Genomic DNA, 16,464 nt, shown 5'->3' with positions numbered 1-16,464 from the left:
TGAAACCAATGGGACTCCAGATGGGATGACAAGGAGAAAAGCACTTCAAAGGTTTTTATATCACGAGTCTGTCACCTTCCAATGGACTTTCACCCCCTGAATATTCTACCTTCCCAATTTCTCTTCCCACATGCCCTCTCAAGCTTTACACCAGATTGCAGTGAGGCAGATGGCAGTGAAAACGGGAGGAACTTATATCGTGCTGGAATGCGGAGTCACATTGGATGGCCTAGAGTTTGCCCCATAGGAAAGAATCTGGGCTTTTCAAAGCTCCAGCACCACACAGGGCCAAGATCATTGGGTAAAGGCCGTGGAAGCAGGAAAGAAGCCCTGTCAGGATGGTGGAACAAGGCAGCGTCTGCTGGGGCCACTTAACTGTATCTCAAACTCCAGTGTGGGTGAGAACAGGAACTCAGGGTCAAGGTAGTAACAGAAGCAGCTCCTTGTTATGTATAGTGAGGGCTACTGACAGAAATAAGAGCAAACTTGACAGTTGTGCGGAGCTTCACGCCACACAAGCTTGGGCTCATTTCCATATGCTCCTTTCTGGGAAAGTTGGAGGAAACCACTTGGCCCTGTGGTTGGTCACGTGAGAGGTCACGTGAATGTGGGCAAGCTACTTCCAGGGCTTGGTTTTTACGTTTGTAAAAAGAGACAATGATACCTCCCAAGACAGTTGTGAGGATTATTTATACCGTGTAAAATATCCATCAATGTAACAGTTCTACACGGCGAATACATGGTAGCCATCATCTGCATCATTTAGGGCAGTAGTTCTCAACGCTGCCTCACATTAGAATTTGCAGAATTTATAATAATACCACGTCCAGGCCTAGATCTGTTAAATCAGACTCTGATGGTATCAGACATGGGTTTGTTGCGTTTTTTTCCGCCAAAACTGTAACCTCTCTTCTCTTCTTTCCAGGAGATTCATGGGTAGCCAGGCATGCAAGCTACTTACTCAATTCGTCACTAGTTTTACAGAAGCTAGGGGAAAAGTTGAGCAACAGGCTGAAGGCCGCACAGATAGTCCGCTGAAGTGCTAAGGCCCCAGATTCCTTGGTAGGGATTTTCCTTCTCTCGGGTGGGGACTCCTGCCCCACCTTTCCTTACTGTGCCTAACACGGGAGAAATGAACAGTACATTTCTGCTTTTTTGTTTTGCGGAGGTCAGGGAGGAATCAAGCGCCAATTGCTGAACTAACTAGAGCGCAGCGGGTACACAAGTGCCCGCGGGGGCCGGGGCAGAGCAGCGGGAGCTCCCAGATACCGGCTCCTCCCCTTGGCCCGCCGCCCTCTCTGAGAGGCGTCAGCACTGCACTGCCTAGAGCCCTCTGAGCCGCAGAGCCCGTGGAGGAACCCTACAGCCCAGACTGGGGGATTTCCGCCTAGTTACGGACGCGACCCACACATCCCTCCCAGTATCTGCCTTAGGATCTGAATTCCGAGTAAATGTTTTCTGACTAACCCCGGACTCTGCCATTGGCTTTAGCCCTTGGTCACCTGTCTTACTGGAACCATTGGGACGCGAAAGAATTAATACTTCCGCTTTTTGAGTGTCTAACGAGCTCCTGCGCCCGCCTTCCGAATGCTCTGATTGCTCATTCTCTCTCTATGGGCCAGTTTATTGGCCAGCGCCGCCAAGCCGCAGGCCCCGGGGGCCGAGAGCTGTGTCAGCCCTGCTGCCATGGCGTCGTACTTCGATGAACATGACTGCGAGCCGCTGGTCCCCGAGCATGAGGCCCGAACCAACATGCTACTGGAGCTCGCAAGGTGGGTGCGCGTGGCTGGGAGGTGGGGTCCGAGCAGCAGGTCTTCAGGCTGGGGCTGGCTGGGGAAGGCGGATGATCTTGGGGCAGCGTATTATGGGAGGACCTATGAATCAGTCTGGCGGTGAGATTCGGGGGAGGTGGATAATTTGGGTGGTCCGCGGCCGAGCCGGACAAGAGGATTCTGGGAAGACTGCGGTTGGAGAGTATGGGGAGTTGGGGGCGGAAGGGCAGGGGCTCCAGGAGGGTCGGGAGAAGGCTGGTTATGGGGCGGGGTAGGGGTGTCGTAGGTACTTCTGTTAGGCGCACGAAGCACAGAAGCCGACATTGCCACTGGCTTTACTAGGTCATTCCTGCGTGGCCTGAGTAACTTCTCTGAACCTGTTGCTTCACGTGTAAAATGGGAATAAACGGTGTGTGCTTGGGTGTTCTAATAGTTGTAAACCATTTCCCACTGTGCTTTTATCTAGCGGGCACTACTGAGGAGTAGCCATTACTACTACTAGCTGGGCAGGGCTTATCTGTTACTGCCTCATGGATTGTGGGGGCAAAGAGAATGTATGATTTTCCTGTTGGGACCATGCGTTCTTCTTCCCAGGTCACTTTTCAATAGGATGGACTTTGAAGACTTGGGGTTGGTAGTAGATTGGGATCACCACCTGCCTCCACCTGCTGCCAAGACTGTGGTTGAGAACCTCCCCCGGACAGTCATCAGTGGCTCCCAGGGTGGTGAGAGCACTCTTTCTTGGTTGGGGGCAGGTTTGCCAGACCCTCTCCCTCCCAAGCTGGACTGTGGTCTGGCCCCTCGGTTTTCCAGGTCAGGTTGAAACGAGGATTTCCTTCAGGAGTGGGAGCTGGGAGGTAGGGCCTGTGGTAGCTCTCCTGATCAGCACTCCCTCCCAAAGAGCTCAAGTGCCCCGTGTGTCTTTTGGAATTTGAGGAGGAGAAGACTGCCATTGAGATGCCTTGCCATCACCTCTTCCATTCCAATTGCATTCTGCCCTGGCTAAGTAAGGTACTGCCTTTTTTGTCTCGCAGCCCTGAGCCCAGTTCTCAAGCTTTGTCTGTTTATGGATTTTTGTGGGGATCAGAGAAGGGAATAGGGTGGGAATTGGTAGCAGGGGTTGGCTATTAGCTTATAAAGACCAGGCTGGGCTGGAACACTGCCCTGCTTTTCTCAGACAAATTCCTGCCCCCTGTGCCGCCATGAGCTGCCCACTGATGATGACACTTATGAGGAGCACAGACGAGATAAGGTAGGGCTGGTGGTTAAATGGAGGGGGTGGTAGTGCGGCTCCCTCGGTTCCTGTCCTTAATGCTCTTACTCCACACCTCAGCAGGTCTGGCTGTCTGGTTCTGGCCACCATCCCAGTAACTTTGGTGAGGGGTAGGAGCCTTGGCAGTGAGGTGCTAGGGGCCTGCAGTGAGAGCTATATGATGGCTGTCCCGTCCCTTCCCCAGGCCTCTTAGCTGCAGCCTCTGCCCACCGTACCCTCTTTCCTGCAGGCTCGCAAGCAGCAGCAGAAACAGCGGCTGGAGAGCCTCCATGGAGCCATGTACACGTGAGACAGTCGGGGCTGAGCACCAGCCCCCCGCATCTTCCTCCTGCACCTCAAATCCTCATTAAAGGTTTCTTTACCCACCCTGCAGCTACATTGCTCACAGGCCTGGGAAGGGGCTATGCACCTTCCACTAGGTCCCTACAGTTCCTGGGGAAAGTGGTCCTGAACCGCAGAAGGCACTAGCCTTAACATTCCTGCCAAGCCTCTTGCCTGTCTGGCCTGACGCCAAGCCCAGGTCAAGAACTTGGCCACTGGACCAGCCAGCGCCTATGTGTTTGTGGTAGAAAGCAAAATGTGTCAGGGTCTGGTACTCAGTAGCTACTAAAAGATGGTAAAGGAAAAACTAGCCTCCATCTCCTCCTTCCTGTAGTCAACCTGAGAATCTTTAGCTTTGTTGCAAAAATTTCTTCTAACATTTTAAAGTTCTTCTCTGCCTTGCTCATTCCCCATATTCCCTACAGGAAATCAGACATCAAACCAGACTCTGAGTGGGGGAGGGAAGTGTGGAAGGATCACACCAGGTCAGGTCTTTAGAATGTTTAAAGGCCCAGAAAGGGGTTCAAGTCCTTGGATAACATTGGGCAGGCAGCCCTGCTTTTAAAGAGCAGTGGGGGCACTCAGGGCTCTCCCTGGGGGCAGGGGCTTCCCCCTATCTCTTGCCTAGGGAAAGCCATCTTGGAACAGGCCCACTCTGACCCTCCAGAACAGATTACAAACATGCAAATTAGAATTCTTTTAATAGATATAAAAAAATGTACTAAAATACCCATGTGGTTCTGCTGTTATTTGTCCTAAAGAAAGTAAGGGGCAGAATGAAGAATCCCAGTGCAGCTCAGTGGGCCCAAAAGTGGGCCTTCCCCCAGACTAAGGAGTGCTCATCCCCCTCCCCCCAACTTCTATCCCTTTTGCTGTTCCCAGTTCTATTTCCTGCAGCAGGAAACCCCAGTGGTCTGGCTTGGCACTAGGGAGTAGAAGGCACCTGAAGGTCTGGCTGGGTGAGTGAGGATATGTGACCTTTAAACCTAACAACACTGCATATGGCATGGGGGAGCAGTTGCCAGGCCCTGCTCCTCTATGGCACAGGTGGTGTGGCATGGCCACTCCTCCAGTGATGAGGAAGCTCTTGTCCCAACAGAATACTTTCTTAAAATTGTTTTTGGTACAAAATAAACTCAAGGATATGGGCTGCGGAGCTGTGGAGGCCAGGCTAGCTGTCCTCCCCAGACCTCAGATCATGGCAATGCTCTCGGGGGCACAGTTGAGGTGAGTGGAGGTGCTGTTCCCCGAGGACTTGCAGGCCCGGCCAGGGGCAGGCTGTAGGGCAGCCACCAGCGTCTCAGAGGAGACTGCCCCAAACTCGTAGCTGAAGGTGCCGTAGAAAATGAGGATGTCAATGACAAACACCCATTCACACAGGGCTGCCCCATGCTGCAGCTGAGAACTCTCGTGCAAGAAGAAGACAGCACCTGGAATGGGGCTAAGGAAATGTTCAGTAGGATGTGTAGGAGACACCCCTCCTGCCTTCCCAGATTATATAACTAGGCTGGGGCAAAAGGACCAGGCCTCACTCCAGGGAGGAGGAACAGAATACCATACCAGGCAGTGTGATCTGGAAGGTGTGCCATCCCTCCCCCCTCAACTAGGGCAGGAAGTGCTGGGCTAGAGGATGAGTTTCCAGCTGCCCTGTGCTGCAAGGATACTGAGGATCAGGGTGACAAAGGCGATGGCTGCCAGCACGATCCTCACGTATGCCATAGCCAGGTCCTGGGGGGCTGTGGCCCCATGGTAGGAGAGGGCACAGTACAGGCAGACAAAGAGCAGTCCAGCAGGGAAGGCCACACCAGCTCCAATGTAGTGCAGAGACTTAGCGTGATCCACCTGGGCTCAGACAAGGGCCGATCTGTGGAGCCCCACCCCTCCACCCTCTTCCCCTTCATTACTCTTCCTCCTTTTTCCTCCCCGACTTTCCCTTCCAGGCCTTCTTTCCCTTAACCCCAACCTTGAGGTGCTGCCCCTAAAGCTTGGGTCCACCCTCAGGGGGGCCCCTGCAGACAGTCCAGACCAGTCAGGGGAAGTTCCAGAGGGGCACAAGTGGGCGCACCTGGAAGTTGCCAACCACCACAAGCCCTGCGGCATTGGTGCATCCTGTGATGAGTGTCGTGGTGTTGACCCAGGAATGGCGACTCTGCTCCAGGAGCTGCCCGTAGAGCAGGAGGCAGATCAGGACCACTGGGGGAGGAGAGCATGGGTGGGGCCAGCACTGGTGCCTTCCTGTGGCCCCAAACCAGAGCCCACCAGCTTACCCCCAGACACTCTGAGGACCAGAGGGAATACATGGGAAGGTGGAGAACCTGGGTGTCCTCAGGTTCCAGGCAGTAGGGGGCTGTGTGGGAGTTGGCATTTGGCTTTCAAAGAACAGGACAGAAGTGGCCCCAGTGCCTTGGTGGAGTGGGCTGTGCTGCGTGAGGGCTTCCTGGGCCTTTCTGGGGAGGGGGAAGGCGGGGCTGGCTAGGGGGGCTGAGGGCACAACTCACCCATGAAAGCACCCATGTTGCCAATGAGGCTGAAGAGGCAGCTCTCTGGGGGGTATGTGCCACACTTGCTGAGAGGAGGGGGGCAAGCACAGAGTGAGAGGGGCAGGAGCACCAGAGGGCCCTTGTCCTGGCCCACTTGCTCTCTCTTGCTTTATCTGTGCCTATTCCCAAGCAGGCATGCCACTGATGTAGGAGAAGGGCCATTGTCCCTCATAAACAACTGGCCCTAGGCTGGGCCCTCCATTAAAGCAGGGTTCATGTGTGATGGGTAAGGCAGTGCCCAGGGCTGCTTGGCAGACCTCAGGATTCCTTGGACTCCCTGCAACTGTCAAGGCCTGCAGCTGATCTGGCTTTCCTTGAGCCTAAACTTGGGCTGGGCAATCAGAGGGCTTGAGCTTAAATCCAGGTGCTTCTACTTACTAGCTGTGTGACCTAGATGGCTGACATAATCCAGTCTGTTTCCTTGCCTATAAAATGGTAAAAACAATAGCTGCCTCAATGTTGGGAGGATTAAATGATGTACATGTAAAGCGTTCAGCACAGTGTCTGGCACATGGTCATTGGCAAGTAGTGTTATTAAGTGCTTTTAATATTCCTGAGACCCAGGAACAGGCCTTTGCTTGAGGTGCTTGGCTGGGAGTCAAGCAGGCTCTGGGTCTCCCTGACCTGTCCAGTTTCCAGGCCTTACCTGATGAGGGGGACATCGTCCAGGGTGCAGCAGGTCTTGGGGCCCCCCTGCTCAGCAGGGTCAGGATAGCAGGACTCGTTGTAGGACCTGGCAGGCAGGATAGAGAGTAGACTGAAGGAAAGAGGTTTCCTCAGTCCTCATCCTGTAGTCTCAGGCTTCAGAAACCATCCTCCCAGACCTCCCTTGGCAGAGGTAGAAGCACCCGCTTCTTAGTGCCTGCCCAAGACAGAAGAACCAGGGGGCAAGGGGATGGTGGGAAGCAAGTAGATGGGGGAGGGGCAGGTGCTGCCAATGTCAGATAAGAGCAGTGAGGCCCAGGGTCTCAGTCTGGCTTGAGGCAGCCCTGACCCAAGAGGGAACAGATGAAGGGAGCTTTAGAATGAGGGTGTCTGCAGAGCACGCCATACCAGTTCTCCACGGGGCATGCGTGGTGGTTCTTCACGGCCATGGCATACCTGTGGGAGCAGAACTGTTACCCTGCCCTCATGACCCTCCCCGCCCAGCCTTCCCTCACTGACTCTTCTCTTCCTTGATTCTGGCCCCATTGAGCCTTGTTGTCCTTGCTGGGACTCAATGTTAGGGTGGCTGTGAGGCTTGACACCACACCAGGACCCACAGCATGGCTCCAAACCAGAGGAAGTTGCCCTGGCTAAGAGTATGTCTGTCAGGATCACTCCACTGGACAGCAGTGGTGCTATCTAGTTCAAGGGGCTGTGTGCCCAGGCACCAGGCCTTACTTTGGAGATAGCCAGAGTGACCCTGGGTACCACCCTGGAGCCTGCAACAGGACAAGGGACGTTGTGTGTATCTAAAGCCCCCATTAGGTCCTGGTCTCCTCAGCTCGAACCCATTTGGTCTCCTAGTTGTTTCCTCCCCCTACTCCCAACACCTTGGCCCCCCATCCCTTGCCCCTCTGTACTCACACAGTCCACAGTCCGGTGATGGAGAAGGCTGACAGGCTGACAGGAAGGAGGATCCAGGCGGTCATGAGGGAGAGAAGCCAGGGTGGTGGTGGTGTGGGGGGGAGGACAAAGGGTAGGTGGGGAAGAGGGGGTGGGCCCAGCTACCTTAAGATACTTCGCCAAAACCATCAGCTGCCCGGGCCTGGTGGAGAGAGAGAGGTCAGAGTCCAGGGTCCAGTGACTGGCCCAAGCCGGTGGGGGTAGAAAGTGCTGGTCAACATCTGATTCAGAGCTATCGCTGGGTCTCTGAGCGCCTGCACTTCGGGCTGAGCCCACGCGAGAGCGTGGACACCCTCAGGCATCCATCGCGTCCCACCCAAATGCCCCTGGCGCGCTCAGAGACTCAGGCGGGCCGTAACATCTGGAAAGGCAGTCACCTCCCTCGCCTGAGGGATCCGGGCCGGAGGGAGGCTGGAGTTAGGTCAGGGCGCCACACCACGTAAAGCCTGAAAGGGGTCCGGGGCCCCGGTGGAGGGGCGGCCGCGCGCAGGCGACCTCCTGCCTACCGGCGCCCTGGGAAGAAATGGGTGCCGCGGGAAGCCCAGCCCGTGCCCATCGGTGTCGGCGCATGGAGCCCACGGCCGGCGAGCCTCCCCAGGTGACCCTTAGAGGTGGTGGGGAAAGGAAGGGTCCCACTACGCACCTCCCCGGAGCGCCCCGCCGCAGCCGTACCCTGCTCCGCCCCGCGTGGTGCGGTCTCTGGCTGCGGCCGTCGGAGCAGCCCTGAAAGGTTTAAAGGGCCGAGCGGCCCCGCCCCCGGCGCCCCAGGCTGCGCCGCGCCGCCCGCCGGGACCTGGAGTCCTCAATGCCCGGGCCCGGGCGTCCGCACCCTGCCCAAGACTACAACTCCCGGGCCCCCGCGCCCGCCTCACGCTAGAGACGTGGGCGGTGCCGCAACGTGTGGGCACCTGGGCGCCGAAGAATGTGGCGCCGGGACCCGACCCGAGTAGAGTTTCTGACCCCGAGACGCCAAAAGGGTTCGTCTCGTTTGTCCTGTTCCTGCCATGGAAGCTTCGGGAGGCGGGAAGCTCCGGGGGCCTTACAGCTGTCATTGTAATCGTGCGCATGGCCGGAGGAAGCCTCCTTCAGCCGCTGGGCACATTTTGCAGCCTGGACCTGCCGGAGTAAGACTTCGGGAAACCTCCCTCAGCGTGGTGTAGGTGCCTGCTTTCTCTTCAAGGCAAGGCGGGGCCACAGAGAAGTGGGCACAAAGCCTTGGCTGTTCCTTAAAAAACCAAGTGCGCTGGATTTGGCTTATGCTCCTCTGTGCTCAGCAAACTCTGGAGGAGGGCCCCTTTCATCAGATACATTTCATTTTCAAGGGTACAAGTACACAATACTGTCCAGAAGTTAGTGTCCAAAATCTATTTCCTGACTGCTGAACACTTGAAACAAGGCCATGAAGACCAATCGATATCCATTCTAAGTAGACAAACATGGCCAGGTATTGGTAAAGCAAGAGAGCAGAGGAAGGCAGGAGACCTAGAGAAAATTGGGAAAAGGAAACAGGACTGAATCACCCACCAGCTTCAACAAAACTTACTGGCAAGAGTGCCCTCCTGGGCATTCTTTTCATAAGTAAATGGGCAGGAATGCTTCCTTTCCCATTCCAGAAGTGTGGCTGGCACTCTGAAAGGCAGTCCAGCATCTGATGGGGGCCCTTGTGAGACACGGGCTGACAGATCTCTATCTGAAGGCAGCATGGACTTCAGCTGCTAGGAGATGAGCTTAAATTTGGCAGTGCTGGTGAGGCAAAGGTAATGTGCAGAAACAGAGCCCTGTACTGCAGGGGAAATGGAGCACACAAATAAGACATAGCTTGAATAAGAAAAAATTCCCTTTGGACCCAATGGACGCTAAAAAGGGAAACATGAAACCTGTTGGAGAGCTCTTTTCCAAAGTTCATCAGGACAAGCAGCTAAAGCAGGGCTAAGAAGTATGGTTGTGTGGAGCAATCACTGCACAAGAATACCCAGCTGACCAGGGGTATAAAATCCTGCCCACCTCCTGCTAGCCATGCTCTGTGCCCCAGGACGGAGGAGTACCTCTAAAACACAAACAGCATCTTGCCCATATGTTTCACATTGGAGCAGGCACTTTTTCTCATCTGTCCAAAGGTGCTGTGAACCTTCCGCTTTCCCACCTCATGGGAAGCTCTGCAGTTCTTAACACTTACTATATCCAGTTGAACTGGGCATGTGTTCCCATCTGACCATTATCATAGGCAAGGCCTCAGAGGACTACTCAGGTTCTAAACTGTCTGTTCTAACATAAAATGGGGGTAAGACAAGCATCCAGAACTGTGACAAAAAGGTAGATTCTGGCTTAAGATGACAACCTGAGTAGTCCCTAAAATAGAATTACCCTAGAAGGGCTTTCATGGGTAGTTGGTAGGGAGGAGTCCTAATGCTATGTGAGTCTAGTTATGCTCAAACCAGGACAGTTCTGAAAACAGTCAAGTAAAGCAAGAGATGAGATTTCAAATGCTGATTCTGTGTGCCGAATAACTTTAGGGCAGGCATTTAATTTTCACTTCCCTTATGTATACAAGTGATTTCAAAACTCTTGGCAAGAACAGTGCTGTAAAAATAAAGTTTATTGGTTAAAAGAATACTGGATTTGAAAAGTACTTTCCAGGATTTTCAATAATTTGTACACTTCATTTTATTTATCCACAGCAGAAACACTGGTAACAAGAAAACAAGAATGGATGACTTTTGTGCACTGAACACCACAACATCACCAGTGCAGTCAGTCTCTGATTCTGAGAAGGCAGAGGAGCCATTCCCTCAGAAGGCTTTCATTTCTAGCATCACTCCAACTATTGGGGAAACTTAGGGTAGGTGCCTACTGCTTCTTGGTTATCTGATTTCTCAGGGACAGGACAGGAGTTCAACAGGGAGCTTAAAATAATTCAAATAATTGTCAACATTTAGTAGTGATTCTCCCAAAACAAGGCTCAGAGGTAGGAAAGTAATGTCTTTATTCCTCTTTCTATTTGCAAAGGCCTCATTTACATTTATGAGCCAACTGGGACTTGACTACCCTACCATCCATGGGTTCTGCCATATGCACAACAGGGTTTCTTCCAGCCCCATGGTCTAATTGCTACTTGGCAGATCTCCTCAGAGATCTATGGAGACTATGGAGGGGGACTATGGAGGGACTATGGAGATAGAATGTCCCTTTCAAAGGCTCATCCACAAGGAGAAGCATTTATTGCCCACATTGGTCTTACTGGCTGGCTGGCCATCCTCCACATGCTCCTACTCTCACTCAGTACAAAAAGTTTTACATTTGTCTTTTCCCTTCTTGCACTGCATTCAAAAACTTCTATGCTTGCCAACTGGCTGAACTCAAGCTTTAGTGTTTACTCTTGTACAGCCCAAAGCCCCTGTAAACCCCGTTTTCCTTCCATTTAAAATACTACCATCATGGCCCAGGAAACACAAAGCTTTAATATCCAAGGCTGACCCCTCAGTAAGTAAAGAACATTTCATTTTGGATGGGTTTGAGATGTGCTCATCAGGCTACCAGACATTTTTTTTTTTAAGACAGTCAAGAACATATCTAGTCAAATGAGTTGATTCTGAAGCAGCCTGCTAGAAAGCTCTAACTGATCCAGCGCTGTTGGTACTGCACCTAACAGCACGGGACAATCCTCTTTGGGACAACTAGAGTCTGTGGGAAATGCTCTGGAACACATTCCTTGATGGAAAAGCACTGATTTTTGAGAACAGTTGAAATATCTGTGGAGGCAAGTCTCATGAATAAACTGGATAGAACCACCTTGGAGCCCAGATGAGGAGTGGCAACAAGCAGTGGGCCTGAACTATAAGGCTGTCAGATGGCTAAGGGCCATCACCAGAGAAGCATTTCACGCACATCTGCAGCAATGGCACCAGCACAACAGCTTCCTATAAAGGACAACATTTATTTTAAGTACCAGGCTTAGTGCTTTATATAGTCATACAGCTTAAGTTAGCAAAGAATTAGAATGTTTTCTGGGTGCAAAAGTTTTTATATGCGCTTGATAAACAAAGTGCCTCAGGAAAAAAAGTTTATGAGCAAGGAGCTCCTATCAGTCTCTTACCTGAGAGTGTGAAGATTACATGACAAACGCATAAAAGAACACATTAGGCACATACTTCTCACAAACAGAAATGGTGGTTACAATTTCAGGTGTCATGTCCCCAACCTCCTCTTCTGGTCTTAATAAATTCTGTAATAAATCCATGAAACAGGACATCCAGGTGTAAGCAGACAGACCCCAAAAGTATATCCAGACTAGGAAGAAGCCTAAGAGTTCCAGTGAAATCCTATGTCCAAGTCAGAAGATCAGCTGAAGAGCTGGAAGACAACAATGATAGGTCCTCTGAGCTGCAGGAAGACTGGGGATAGACTATGGCACAGTCTCCTTCATCCAGGAGGCTCTGGAGGATAGTTCACATTACAAATGAAAAGGCACTTCTGGCCCGCTAAGTAGAGGTTAAACTTTCTCCTCTGAAGGCACAACTGGGCATTTAACCTTGGGCCAGCTTTGTGGATCAGGAGCACTCTGGTCCTGGCTCTCTTCACAACCAGGCCCTTCTTATCCACCTCACTCACCTTCCCAGCATTCCTCTGGAGATGCAAGCTGTGGCTTGCTGCATTTTAATGATATAGTTTAAGTAGCTGCCTTGCCTCATTTCTGAGGCAGTAGATTTTGAGAGGGGTAGGGCAAAAGCCAACAGTGCCCCCAGGTGTCCTTTAAGAGAGAAACTGCTGAGATGGGAATAACCAGACTGATCTTGAGATCCTGATGTGGAGAAAACCCAAGGGCAGGGGAACTTTGGTTTTGATAAGTCTGTGTTCATGGGCTTCACTTAACACCTGTACTTCAAGTCACTGAGGTTAGGCTGATTTGCTGGAAAGCTGAAGTGGCTTGGAACTTCAGTGCACAAGATGTTTTATGGACTTTTCAGACCTCAGCCTAACCCTGTGTTAGGAAAAATATTTAGGTGAAAGGGGTGATATTTCTGGGATCTTTATTTTAATACTTTCAGTTTATATACTCCTGGGAAGTAGCAAAAGAGAAAGGATGGGGTGGGGGAAGAGCAAAGGGGAGGCTCATTTTACTGCCCATTGTTCAGGACCTCATCCCCTTTTTTATAACTGGGCTCTGAGTAGGTGATTATTGCTATTATTGAAATTCCCTCTGTACATACATCTAAGACTGTCAGATCAAATTTGGAGAGTCAGTTTTAAGTTTGTTTGCTCTGCTCTTTAGCCTGAGCAGAGGATGTTCACAAGTAGGGAGGTCAAAGGCTAGAATTCTATAGCCCTAAGGCAGGTTTTGCTGGAAGAAATCCTTGGGAGTTTAGTTCTGGCATTATCTTCCTATGTCTCCTTATCAAGACAATGCAGAGCAGCAGGGCATGAGAGAAACTTTAAAAGCCTTGGAAGTGGAGGGAGACACTTGCAAGTTGGCCTCAAAAATGATCTTCCACTTATTGGAATCAGAATTACCAGAAGAGGTTGTCAGAATGACAGACCCCAGAATCTCCCACCTCCCACTCCTGACCTGCTAGAGGTGCACAGTCACGTTGGGAGATTGGGGGTGGGGTACAACTGATGGATTCTGAGATAAAATGATGAGAAGGAAAGAACAAAGCAACAGAGCTGAAAAGAAGCTATAGGAGAACATGAATGGAAATGAGCAGAAAAAGCTGGAAGGAACCATAAAATAACAAACATGGCCCATTGAACTGAATGGAGCAGCAGCCCCTGTGGCCTGTGACCTCAGTGAGAAAGCAACATGTTGGCACAAGGTTTCATAACCTCAGCACTCCCTGGAATCTCTCCTTCCAGAACACCAAGTTTGCCAAACAAAACTCTCAAAACATTTCAGAATATTAGGCTGGCTGCAAGGGAGGTGGTCAGGTATAGTCCCTGCAACACCCTTTCCTGTGGATGCGGCAGTAGCTCTGTTGCAGTTGTGTATCTCAGGATCAGCCCAGCCTGGTCTTGGTACCCCTAAACTAGGGGTAAGCTTCCTGGGCAGTGACTCCAGCCTGGAGAGAATGCCTTCAGCCCAGTCAGTGTTGGCTTTGGCGCTTTGCAATCTCCTCCTGGATGCGCAACTTGAGGGCCTCTCGCATGGGTGGATCCAGAGGCGTGTGTGCTGACACCTCCTCACTCACCCTTCCTGGATCATCCTCCTGCGTGGAAGAAGAGTCAGGAAGCTCAGGGCCTGGCCTCTTCTGGAAAGATGACCTGCCCCATCCCTAGACAACAGTCTCACAGAACTCCATTTGACTCATGGCTTCTTACCAGTGCCTATCATTTCCCAGGCATGCCCTGTAATAGGATTCTCAACTGAGGGCCATGAGCCCTCCCTGCTGCCCACTGAGAATCACTGCATGACAGGAATGATCTATGCTCAAGCATCACCAGCTATGCCCCCAGGTGGAGCAGGCACTCCCACTGGCCCTGAGGAAACAGTGGCTCAGGGTTGGGCAGTGATTTCTACCACATCCCAGGACCTTAGGCTGCAGCTGTTCCACCAGGCATACCTGATACACGATAACGGAGGTGACCTCTCCGCTGTCTGCCTCATATTCTAAGCAGAAGAGCTGATGGCCAGAAGGCTCCTGCTCAGAGCTGCCACTACTGCTTTCACTGGACCCCTCACAGTCTGGGTTGCTTGGGTGCATGGAGCCATCTGGAAAGATGAACCAGAGTGAGAGGGAAGAGGGGAAGGCTGCTGAAGCCTCTGCCCGCAGAGATGACACAGGAAAACAGGCTGTCAAGAAAGCCCTGTTCTTTTATGTACTGTTTGTATTTGAAGTGTGCTGCCAGTTTTATTTACCTTTGAAGCCATGTTCTGGGGCCAGCGTGGTCCTACCATATAGTGGGGTACACAATGCACATTTTTCCAGTGAATAAGATTGGAATGCAGTGGAGAAGTGAATAGAGCCCTGTCTGTATTAAAATCCAGGCTCTGCCATTTTACTAGCTCTGAGATCTTAGGCAAGTTACTTAACCTCTCTGTACCGGTTTCCTGATTGCGAAACAGAAATCATAGTTCCCATCACATAGGGGTCAATGAAAGCGAAATGAATTAATGTACATAAAATCTAAAGCACTTTACATATCACGCTAATTTGTTAAGCGTTATTTACACTATTGTGATCTCTAGGTCTCTGGGAAGCCGGGGAAAAAGGCCATTTACTAGGTTTGGGATTCATTCCAAAATTATGTCCTGGTCGCCTATAGTTATGTCAGGTTTTTTCTCTATTCCATTGTGAGGACACTAAAATATGGTGCGGTGGGCAAGATGGCAGATAAGTTTTTGCTGGCTCCCAGGTATCTTCTGTAATAATATCTGTAAACAGATAACTGCTTATCTGGGGGCCCGGAGCCATCCCTGTTCTCCGGGGAGCGTCGAGGTGGAGGTTCCTGGAAGGGATGAGATGAACTGAGCCTTGGGGGATAAGAAGTGGTTTTCCCCATAAAGATAAAGGAGTGCCCGGGGCGGAAGGGCGCGAAGGATTGAGGAGGCCGGCGGGGCGGGCGGCCTCACCTCGGTGTCGCGGTAGGTACACCTGCAGGTCGGGCTTGCGGGGCCGCGTGGGCGCGGGCGTGTGCCGCCTCTTCGCCTTCTCCTTGGCTGCCTGCTTCACCTTCTTGTCGTAGTCGTCCCTGCGGGGAGCCGAGCGGGGGTCAGGGACGGCCAGGCCAGGCCAAGCTGGGGGTGGCGGCGGCGGTGCGGGGCGGGACGGTACCGGGCCAGCTGGTTCCGTCGAATATGGTGCACGAAGCCGTGGCTCATGTCTAGCCGCCCGCCAGGCTTGCAGCAGAACCCCGGCCCGGGATCCGGTGCGGGTTCCATCAGGAGCCCAAAGCGGAGAGGTACCGCGCCGCCTCAACTGCCCCACCGGCCACCAACCTGGGGAGCTCCGCGCCGCCCCCCACTCCACTTCCGGCCCTGAGCCCTGACGTCGCGTCCGGAACGGGCCTGCCTGGCAGGGCGCTGCGTCGCGTAGAAGGGCGGGCGCTGGTCGGCTTTGGGGTGTGCCCGGGGCTTTTCTTTGTGCCATCCTAATAGGAAATTTAGGTTTACTACTCATACATCAGACAATTCAGAAAAGACCCGGTACACTACTCAACGTTTGGTGTGAAGCCTTTCCGTTCTTTTTCTGGTGTTAGAATGCTGTGAAACTCCAGCTGCGTGACCTCGGGCGGACTATTGAACCCTGCCGTACCTCAGTCTCCTGAGTTGTAAGTGGGGACACTGAAAGCACCTACTTCAAAAGAAACAGTGAAGAGGCTATAATCAGGCAGGGCACACCGCGGCAACCAGGCCGCACAGCCCCGCGAAGGCTTTCCTCGCCCTTCCCCAGTCCGCCCCGGGGCCCCAAGCCGCCGGTAGCGCGGACGCTTCTGCGAACAAGGCCAGTGTTCGAGCTGTGCTGCCCAAGTCCCTGCACGCAGCCCGCCTCGGCACCCATCAGACAGATATCTGAACTGTCCCTGCGAGAGGACCCTGTGCTCTTTAGGGATCTGAGCGTCTGCTATTTTCGAGTCCTTTTTAGAAAAAGGTAAAATTAGGAATTCCTGACGAGAACAGGGACAAACTGTGGTATATCCATACAATGTATTACCGCTGAGCAATTAAAAGGAACGAGCTGTTGATACACTCAACAATGTGGGTGAATCACAAAATAAACGCGCTAAGTCAAAAAGGCCAGGCAAAAAAAAAGAGGACAGGCTGTATGCTTATATTGATATAAAACTCTAGAAATACGAACTCCTCTGTTGTGACAGAAAGCAGATCAATAGTCGAGGCAGGAGTACCCTTTGGGGGCTGGTGGATAGGTTCATTATATTGATCGTGGTAATGGTTTCTGAGTGTATAATCTATCCATCAGTATTTATCAAACTGCACACTTTAAACATTCAGTTGATT

General features: G+C 52.1%; 3 protein-coding genes across 5 annotated transcripts; 1 reads left to right on the top strand and 2 right to left on the bottom strand.

Annotated features, from left to right (window-relative positions):
- The first annotated feature begins 1,622 nt into the window (after positions 1-1,622).
- On the top strand, positions 1,623-3,411 carry RNF181 (ring finger protein 181). Its single transcript, XM_017674297.2, has 5 exons — positions 1,623-1,772; positions 2,367-2,497; positions 2,674-2,783; positions 2,950-3,024; positions 3,275-3,411. The coding sequence occupies exons 1-5, from the start codon at positions 1,687-1,689 to the stop codon at positions 3,332-3,334; spliced, it is 462 nt and encodes a 153-aa protein (XP_017529786.1). The 5' UTR covers positions 1,623-1,686; the 3' UTR covers positions 3,335-3,411.
- Positions 3,412-4,050: 639 nt separating this feature from the next.
- Positions 4,051-8,479, bottom strand: TMEM150A (transmembrane protein 150A). Of its 3 annotated transcripts, XM_037012183.2 has the most exons (9): positions 8,158-8,479; positions 7,620-7,656; positions 7,476-7,511; positions 6,960-7,007; positions 6,553-6,639; positions 5,865-5,932; positions 5,432-5,559; positions 5,031-5,208; positions 4,051-4,796 (listed from the first exon to the last, which is right to left on the bottom strand). In XM_037012183.2, the coding sequence occupies exons 4-9, from the start codon at positions 6,998-7,000 to the stop codon at positions 4,558-4,560; spliced, it is 741 nt and encodes a 246-aa protein (XP_036868078.1). In that variant the 5' UTR covers positions 7,001-7,007; positions 7,476-7,511; positions 7,620-7,656; positions 8,158-8,479; the 3' UTR covers positions 4,051-4,557. The 3 variants fall into 3 exon arrangements, with proteins under 3 accessions (XP_036868078.1, XP_017529781.1, XP_017529780.1); XM_017674292.3 differs by having other exon boundaries at positions 7,476-7,656; XM_017674291.3 differs by lacking the exon at positions 8,158-8,479 and having other exon boundaries at positions 7,476-8,006.
- Positions 8,480-10,092: 1,613 nt separating this feature from the next.
- Positions 10,093-15,496, bottom strand: C1H2orf68 (chromosome 1 C2orf68 homolog). Its single transcript, XM_017674295.3, has 4 exons — positions 15,281-15,496; positions 15,079-15,197; positions 14,069-14,217; positions 10,093-13,714 (listed from the first exon to the last, which is right to left on the bottom strand). The coding sequence occupies exons 1-4, from the start codon at positions 15,385-15,387 to the stop codon at positions 13,592-13,594; spliced, it is 498 nt and encodes a 165-aa protein (XP_017529784.1). The 5' UTR covers positions 15,388-15,496; the 3' UTR covers positions 10,093-13,591.
- Between the last annotated feature and the right edge of the window lie 968 nt (positions 15,497-16,464).

The sequence above is a fragment of the Manis javanica genome, chromosome 1, assembly GCF_040802235.1.
Source record: "Manis javanica isolate MJ-LG chromosome 1, MJ_LKY, whole genome shotgun sequence".
In the NCBI taxonomy this organism is placed as follows: domain Eukaryota; kingdom Metazoa; phylum Chordata; class Mammalia; order Pholidota; family Manidae; genus Manis; species Manis javanica.
The sequence above is the reverse complement of the archived record's forward strand: the minus strand, read 5'-3'. Positions and strand labels throughout refer to the sequence as shown.

Coding starts and splice junctions, on each gene's coding strand:
- RNF181 (XM_017674297.2), top strand. CDS start 1,687: ATGGCGTCGTACTTCGATGAACATGACTGCGAGCCGCTGGTCCCCGAG. Junction 1,773..2,366: donor ATGCTACTGGAGCTCGCAAG/GTGGGTGCGCGT, acceptor TCTTCTTCCCAG/GTCACTTTTCAATAGGATGG. Junction 2,498..2,673: donor CATCAGTGGCTCCCAGGGTG/GTGAGAGCACTC, acceptor TCCCTCCCAAAG/AGCTCAAGTGCCCCGTGTGT.
- TMEM150A (XM_017674292.3), bottom strand. CDS start 7,540: ATGACCGCCTGGATCCTCCTTCCTGTCAGCCTGTCAGCCTTCTCCATC. Junction 7,008..7,475: donor ATCACCGGACTGTGGACTGT/GTGAGTACAGAG, acceptor CTGCTCCCACAG/GTATGCCATGGCCGTGAAGA. Junction 4,797..5,030: donor CTTTGTCACCCTGATCCTCA/GTATCCTTGCAG, acceptor GCCCCATTCCAG/GTGCTGTCTTCTTCTTGCAC.
- C1H2orf68 (XM_017674295.3), bottom strand. CDS start 15,387: ATGGAACCCGCACCGGATCCCGGGCCGGGGTTCTGCTGCAAGCCTGGC. Junction 14,218..15,078: donor GTACCTACCGCGACACCGAG/GTGAGGCCGCCC, acceptor TCATCTTTCCAG/ATGGCTCCATGCACCCAAGC. Junction 13,715..14,068: donor CCTCCGTTATCGTGTATCAG/GTATGCCTGGTG, acceptor TCTTCCACGCAG/GAGGATGATCCAGGAAGGGT.